Source organism: Zerene cesonia, chromosome 10, assembly GCF_012273895.1.
Source record: "Zerene cesonia ecotype Mississippi chromosome 10, Zerene_cesonia_1.1, whole genome shotgun sequence".
In the NCBI taxonomy this organism is placed as follows: domain Eukaryota; kingdom Metazoa; phylum Arthropoda; class Insecta; order Lepidoptera; family Pieridae; genus Zerene; species Zerene cesonia.
Genome location: NC_052111.1, coordinates 2,386,166 through 2,394,886, shown reverse-complemented (window position 1 = coordinate 2,394,886; position 8,721 = coordinate 2,386,166). Strand labels below are relative to the sequence as shown.

General features: G+C 31.8%; 1 protein-coding gene across 1 annotated transcript in view; it reads right to left on the bottom strand.

Moving 5' to 3' along the window:
- LOC119829345 overlaps window positions 1-8,721 on the bottom strand; it is a 29,662-nt gene that overhangs the window by 7,549 nt on the left and 13,392 nt on the right. The window contains exons 7-17 of the mRNA XM_038351815.1: window positions 8,258-8,326; window positions 6,800-6,968; window positions 6,331-6,504; window positions 4,465-4,637; window positions 3,067-3,127; window positions 2,490-2,599; window positions 2,075-2,165; window positions 1,595-1,780; window positions 1,119-1,513; window positions 396-464; window positions 24-192 (exon numbers count right to left, since the gene is read on the bottom strand). Coding sequence (XP_038207743.1) covers window positions 24-192; window positions 396-464; window positions 1,119-1,513; window positions 1,595-1,780; window positions 2,075-2,165; window positions 2,490-2,599; window positions 3,067-3,127; window positions 4,465-4,637; window positions 6,331-6,504; window positions 6,800-6,968; window positions 8,258-8,326 — 1,666 coding nt within the window. The remainder of the gene's footprint in view (window positions 1-23; window positions 193-395; window positions 465-1,118; window positions 1,514-1,594; window positions 1,781-2,074; window positions 2,166-2,489; window positions 2,600-3,066; window positions 3,128-4,464; window positions 4,638-6,330; window positions 6,505-6,799; window positions 6,969-8,257; window positions 8,327-8,721) is intronic.

The window sequence follows — 8,721 nt, the reverse complement described above, 5'->3', positions numbered from 1 at the left end:
ATAAGGAGGATTAATTTACTTACTTAACTTAATGGGCTCCTCGCTTCTTCTAGATATAAAGAAAACTGGCGGGTACATTCTTAAGCTCTCTTTAATGCAACATTCCAAATATTTCATCTGAGTGAGATCATTCATTGTAGGAATGTCTGTCGAAGGATCTAATACTTGATTGATTTCTTCAAAAATTTTATCCTGAAACGAAAATATATTTAATATTCATGTAAACAAAAAGACAAGATATGACGGGCTGAGTTCCAAGAATATATTTTTACATTGTGCATTAATTACGTTTTCTTTACTTTCTGTATCTTAATTAGAGAGTAAAGTACAAAATAATATTAGACATAGTGATATAAATGAAAATATAAAATCTGTGAGTATGTACACTAGTTTACCTGGATATGTTGATGGTTCGCCAAAATCATAAAAGCAAACTGAAGGGCAGATGCTGTAGTGTCGTGTCCCTAAGGATTTTTGAAATCTTTAGATTATCGTATCATTAAAAACCGTTAATACTACGTCTATTTCGATCATACTTACATACAATTTATTTTTTATTTAAACTATTTAAAAACCTATGATGGCTTCAAAGTGTATTTATTACTTAAGCCCATTGCCCTTACTTCGCCCGGATGACCCGGTGAATACAAAAATATAACATATAGTAAAGGTGTAACTTGCTAATGACAAACGAATTTATTAAATGTGTCTAGTACATTTTGATATTGTTCTGTATCAGCAATTGAATTTGCAAACCTTCGTTAAAAAAATGTAGATATGGCATAAAAACCGTTATAGATAAAACTGCCTTTTGTTAATGCTCGTGTTATAATAAGCCACAAGTGATTTGAATTATTTATTTCCATTTATTCGACCGCGCATCTAAGAAAATTCCCGCGATAATTAGTTGTTTCACCTATGTCAGCCTATGTCATTCACTCTCTAGCCTCCTTACTATCTCCAAGCAAAAAATCATATGATGAAATCGTTCCGTTGCGACGTGAAAAAAGACACGCAAAGAAACAAATAAAAAAAAATCAACCTAATAGATTTTCGTTTTTATACTAATAGTTATTATGCAAAGCAAGCATACACACACCCACTTTCGCATTATGTACCTCAAACATAAAAGTGTCCACCTCTTCATTTACTCCGGCTTCATTAATAATTCCTTTTTTCTCCGCCTCCAATAACAAGTCAAGCATTGCCAATCGTTTCTTTCCGTAAATAACATATTCGTCGTTGTTTCCATCAGTTGTTATTAAATGTATGTCTTTTTCGAAGTTTGAGCTCTCTCTGCGCTGTTTAACTACTTTGTCTCGGAAAGAACTAATCATCTTCAAAAATTTTTCCTGGCTTTTTCCCACTCGAGTCAAATTAAATAACAAACTTGGATATATCCATATCCTTTGAGCTCTGTGTACTACTATTTTACCCAGTTCGTGGATAGCATATTTGTATTTTTTACCGAATGCAGAAGTTTCTTGGTCTAGTTTTGTTCCCATTGCGGTTTCTAAAAATTATATTTACATTAGCTCCCCTGAATTTTATGTAAGGTTGTATGCGTATTTTCTTTATATTATTATACTCTTACCACAAATAGACTTTAAAGTAAAATCTGTAACTATATCCATAATATCCGACTGCGTTTTATCGGTTTCCGCTTCGATTCGCAGCAAAAGTTTCGCTGCATTTTCCATTAGAATAATATTAAAATTACGCAGAATATTGAAATGAAATGCTGGCGTTAATATCTTTCTACGTTGATGCCATTTTTCTCCTAAAATAATTAATTTGTTGTGTGTTAAGTCATATTTAAAGTTATTTATCATTAAACATGACTACATAATAAATGGGAAATATTTTTTTACAAACTATAAAAAATTATCGAACGATTTGATCCAGGGACATTTAGATTTGCAAACATTAAAAGGGATCAAAATCTGTATCCTCAACTCAATGAAAGGATCTATCCGAAACATTAATTGCTGTCCCATATCTAAATGGAAAATAACACTATTGAGTTCTACCAACATTGGCGCAAAGTATATTCTAACTTTACATTATTACTAACCGTCGCTGAGCAACAAACCACTTTGAAGCCATGGCTGTATAAATCCATATAGAAAACCTTTCTTATTATATTTCATTCCAGATATTAGAGCCTGAAAATTAAAACTCATGTATAATATTTCGTGATAAAATCAATGTAGCTACAGACTGCAGTATTGACAATGGAATTTCTTTTTAATATTCAACCCATATTATAAATATATTATCATTTAGCCCATATATTATAATTTAATTCGGTTATTTATTGAAATGTACAGAATTTGTTTCCTACAGCAAATTCCAAACGATGCCTCAGCATCAAAGTATTTAAGTATTTGGAATATCCCTGATTAGTGGGAGATGCCTTCAAATGACTTTCATGACATCGGAGATGGGAGAAAATGCATATTTAATCACCAAAACACAGAAATACTTACTTCAACGTCCTCGGGATTATATAAAATAACAATTTTCTTCGGGCCTACTCTCAGCTTAAACAGTTTTTTATATTTATTTGAAAGCATAGTAAAGTATCGAAAAGTTCGCTCTGAAACATAAATTTCTTGTTATTAGGTTTTACAATTTCCAACTATTAATTTGATAACATTTAAAATGTAAACTGAATTTAATTTTTAGTTTTTTATAGCATTGAAATGCTTTATAAATGAGAAATTTTGAAAGAATAGAAAAAATGAATTTGATTACTGTGGCAGGATCACGGGTGGCCGAGAGGCTAGGCGTTGCTACGGTTAGGCAAGATACGCAGGTTCGAATCCTGCCTCGTGATCAAATTTTTTCTATTCTTTCAAAATTTCTCATGTAAACTGAAATCAACATCTGTAACAACTCTCCTTTTCTCCTACTTTTTCACAATTAAAAACAGCATGTTCGATTAAATAAAACTTTAAGAATTAATTCCAAAATCAAGTTTAAAATTGTTTCTTAACTTGCATAGTAATTCATAAGTATTTACGTACTTTATGAAAACTAAATTGAAAGATGATAAATACATACCAGAGTCCATTAGAAAGTCCAAAGAATTTTCCAACAAAAACAATCCGGGTGGTCCCGGTATCTTTTCAAATAACTTATTTTTAGAGAACCTATTTAAGCTCGTGAATAAAACAATAAGTAAAAATAACCACACTAAAAACGACAACATTGCACTGTTTTATTTCACTCCCAGTCAATAAACAGTCGAATTAAGATAAAAGTCGTTATTTTCTTAAGCTCTCTAGTAATAAGATGTCTATACGATTCCGGTTTGATTGCAATACTATAATTAATTAAACAGCATATATCGCATAATAGACCTTTGCTCCTCTTATGCACTAATGCATTACATTGTTTAAAATTGAAACAAGAGTAGATATAGAATGAACAAATAATTACATTGAGGCCTATATCAACACTGAGTCACTAAAATTAAATAATTTTAAAGTTCACAGAACGCTGCCGTACTTATGGTAATAAAGTTGATAAATGGAACATCGTTCATAATTTAGAGCAATAATCGTACTATTTATATTTCAATGCTATGTTTTTATTATGACAATCTTCATAACATATTTTTAATTACTTACTTTAAAATTACATATTGAACGATAGCTATATATCACAATGTCAATTATTGTCATTATCTCACAATAATGTGAAGAATTCACACCTGTGATGTATTTTTGACATATTCACTTTTTGTTTCGTGTTTTGAGAATTTTTCATAGAGATTGTTTTATTTTCTTAGTTATATCTCCCACTACATACTATCTTCATCATCATGCCTATTATTTCCACTGCAGGTTCAATCTATGCCAATTATCCTCACGATGTTTTTTGCCGTTTCGAATAATATAATGTGATGCAGAAAATGTAAAGATAAATTAAAGAATCTTTTTATTTACTTGCGCTTTCATGCTCGTCTGGTCTCGAACCCGCGACTTTTCATTTTAAGTCCGAGGTTCTAAATACTGAGCTATATATTTATAATTCTAATTCAGTTTAATTTATATTACATTTTAAATAGCTAAATAACACAAGAGTCGATTAAGTAAAAACCTATGAAATTTCAAAAATGGTTCGTAGTCTATCAGGCACATTTTAAGAAAGAAGTGCTGTTAAATTTATAATAAAAAGTTTTTTTATTCGGACATAGACAGTTACCTACTCTTAAACTCAATCTCGGAACCCATGCCTCTTTAACATAAACTTGATAAAATAAAAAAAAAACGTTTTGTGTTTGTTTGCCTTGGATTTTAACTTAACGAGGTTCGACTGTATTATCATCATCAATTGACCCTGCCTTGCACATTTGACTCTGATAGATATATATAAACAAAGACTCGTTAATTATCTTATTATATATATATCGACTTATTAAAAAATGAAAACACGGTCATTGATGTACCATATTTATTCAACATTATCAGGAAATCTTTCATGGAATTTGACATAGATTGGTTGTTTAACGCGCAATACATAATCTGTTATTAAAATGATATCACGTGGTGTCGTTACAGGGACGATCCGGAAGCGACGAAGCACATAAAGAAGTGCCAATTTCAATTCCATCATTGCAAACTTTTGACCTGCAAACAAACAGCAACAATTGTTTATTATAGATATTGATTACATAATTATGAAATATGTATAAGACCAAAAAGTGTAATAAAATGGATAATTTTTCTAATTCAATTTTTTAAAAAAATTTAAAGTGTTGACCACAATTTTTTAGCGCATAATAAGAATCAAAAGGATCTTCCATTTTCATAATGTTCAACATTTGCCCTATCCGAGAGTACGTAAATGCATATTGCTGCCTAGGTTTTAATATAAGAACATATTGTAAAAGTAATTAATCAGCCTGTTTATGACTTATCTATTTATAACTTTCTTGTTAATATATCTATTCCGTCTCTGTATTACAACTGTTGTATTGTATTACTAGCTGTTGCCCGCATCTTCGTCCGCGCGGTCAAACGGATTTCATCGCGGATTTTCATGGTACGAACTTTCATACCCTATTTTATCCCATTGGGGTATTTATCGAGATCTTAGCGGATGTCTACGTCATAACATCTATCTGGTTGCCAAATGTCAGCCCGATCCTTCCTTTTTTAGGCTGTACGTAGATAGATGTCAGTCACTATGTCAGTCACCTTTGAGTTGTATATATTTCGATTTTCAGGATCACATTATTGACTTATTTCTCAAAATAAAAGTCCTCTTATCGGTTCAATTCAATATGACGTCGTTAGGTCAATTGTATGAATAATGTGGTCAAGACCAATTTATAGATAAGTTAGAGATTATTTAAGTCACAGTTTACATAATTATCACTATCATGTCAATTATGAGTAACTATTATCTTTATTTACTCCGTTACGATTAGGTATAATGCCTAATTAGACATTGAACTATATTTTGTTCCGCAATAATGAATAATGAGCATTGGCTCATATTCATATAGTGTGTAAATCCTACTAATATTATAAATGCGGGAACCGAGCATGTTTTCGTACGAATTGGTTCAGCTAACAACTTGTGTGCGGGTAGTGGAACTACACACAAGATCGATGTGAAATAGCAGTATGCGTGTGTGTGTTATATCTAGTGTGTTTTCGTACGGTGAGTTGGAGAGCCATTCACGCGAAAACCACAATCGATTCTGATGAAACTGGGTAGCGATGTAGCGAATGTACCAGAATAACACATGAGCTATAGAAATATTTGCTTTTGCCTGTGGGTTCGTCCGCAGCACAGGTTACTTTTTATATAATTTTATTTAAACTTGTGCTTGACGCTGTTCGGCGCAATGTTTACGAGTGTGCATTTGTCAGTAACATTTCGTTATACCTTGCGTAAAATTTAGCTTAAACCTTCAGCAATAGAGGATCGCGTTGTATCGCCAGCTATTTTGACCTTACTTATTATTATAATTTATACATACCTATAACCACATTACATAACATGATTATTCGCAGTGTTTTCACATGTGTGTATGTTACATGCTTATAGCTGTGTCATGTAAAAAATGTCTGCCAGATGTCGCCTAATATATAATTATTACTAAGGGATGAGGCCGCCTATTAAACTATGCTATTTCTTTATTAATGTATAATAACAGTTTGAAGGTTCCATGAATACTAGTGGGGAAACATTAGTGAGGAAATAATGTTAACAAAATGTCTATATATACCGTATTACGTATCGCATTCTACGCATAAATTGTGTTTCAACTAGTATTAAGTCATCCAAGATTAGCTGCTACATAGACCTCACCTATACAATTCCTCGGTCCAGCACTGAATGGAATATAGGCATAGGGGTGCCAGGTGGGTTCCTTTTGAAATCGTTCAGGTCTGAATTCCAGGGGCTCATCGAACTGATCACTCCGCCTGTGCAGATCGTAAATCAATATGACGCACTCCGTTCCCGATGGCACCTCGTAATCACCTGGTAATTTATTAGGATTCAAAAATGTATCAAGGCAAGCTAGTTTCATTAATTTAGATTCTATGTATAATTTTATGCTCTTTCGCATTTTCACACATTATGCGTTAAATTATTATTTTTATGTGTTAATTAATTAACTGTTGATTTGTTAATTATAATAAAAATCGCAGCACTTTAGAGATGCTGAATATTAGAAGGCATTGCCTAGATAAATTAAATATTATAACTATTAGAAAATATAGTAAGTAACTTCTGATTCATTTTTTTACTAAGGGAAAATATTCAATATACTTACTCAGTTTTAATGTTTGGTCAATATTTCTCGTGATGGTTGGAAGGGGCGGATATAATCGCAGACTCTCTTTTATACAGCATTCCAAATATTTCATTTGCGATAAGTCCCCTATCGTTACAGGGCAGGTCATCGAATTTAATATTGATTTGTACTCTTCTATGATTTTATCCTGACAATATATAAATAGACTTATAATAATAGCAAATAGCAACAACAATTGTATAGACATCTTGTGGTTTTACCTAAAAAAAATCTGATTTTTGAGTAATTTAAGAGGAAAATATTTACATAATATGTGCAAAATGATAGAGACAAATTCCTACCAATTACTTTGTGATATTTAATTAGTAAAATCAATATTTTAATCATACGAGCGCCGCAAAGGGCTTTTACATACCTAATACGAATTTTCGAGGCTAACATAACAATAATAAAAGGTGCGGCACGCTACATTGACGCGCGAATTGTTTAAATTGTTTTCCTAGTAAGCCTAATCAACAACAACAAAAATCACAGAATAAATATGTTCAGAAGCACCACTTCGCAACAAATCGTATCACGACTGAGAACAGAATCTCATTTCCAAGTTCCTCTAGTAATTATCTTGTCTCTGAGCGGGAACGGTGAAAACCGAGTATCGGAGTATTGTGGGCGCTTCGCGAATCTGTAGGCATTTCCTGCCGTAGGTACGATCGGGAGACGGGGGCATAGCCTAACCCACATCAAAGATATACATATTAATTTAACCCTGAATACTTAAAATATACCACAAGAGCCTTTTTAGAAGTAATAATAATTAATTTTTCGACGCCGTGTTTTATCTAAAAACTGCTTTTCAGACCTTTTTCGACTCACATTTCATGTATTTCAAAAAGCATAACATCCTACTAATATTATAAATGCGGAAGTGTGTGTTTGTTGCTCTTTCACGCAAAAACCACTGAACCGATTGCAATGAAATTTGGTACGTAGACAGCTGGACAACTGGAATAACATAAAGGCAACTTTTTATCCCGATATTCCTACAGGATACAAACTTACGCGGCTGAAACCGCGGGGCGCAGCTAGTATTCTATAAAACAACCATTTTCGAATTCAAGGAAAGCTTTCTAGGCAACCAGTTGTTAAACAAAATGACTGTAGGACCTACTTATTAAATATAAAAAAGAAGGTGCGTATTTAAAAATCCAGATTAAATATTCTGGTTTCAAACTTTATTTAAATTTATTAAGTAATTTGTAAATCTTTCTGACGACCTGATCAAAACATGCTATTCTTCAAATATTTTATATATCACCTTTAATTAAGAATTATTTAGAGAAAAATATAAAAGATTTGTTGGTGACATAACTTCACAGAAACCCGTTTTCTCAACGAATATTTCAAACACGCAATAAAATTACAAATTTTTTTTGCAAGTATAAAAAAGAAGCTTGTCATTTAAGAAAGTTCACTCACCTGAGCTTCTTGATGATTTGCAAGTAACATCAATGTAAATTTCAAAGCAATTGCAGTTGTGTCGTGGCCCTGATAATAAAAAAAGTTTATAATTATGTATTTCATTGCATCGATTGTATACTATATACATGCATCTATTGATGATACAATATGACACAATAGATATACTTAGTTGTATGTAATAACATACAACTAGGTATATCTATTGCATGTATTTTTAATAAAAAAAATGTGCCACATAGGTAATATAAAGAACTGAATTCAAAAAAAAAAATTATTGTATACATTTTTAAATAGGCACTTTTTGTGAAGTGATTTTGAGTGAAATGTATTAATTTAATAAAAAGTAAAAGTAGCTACTATAAACTGAATAGAAGTTCCCTTAACAGTCCTCCGTCTACATCACCAGACCCTAAGTGACAATTACAATTCATCTAGATACATACTTTATAATTAAACTAATG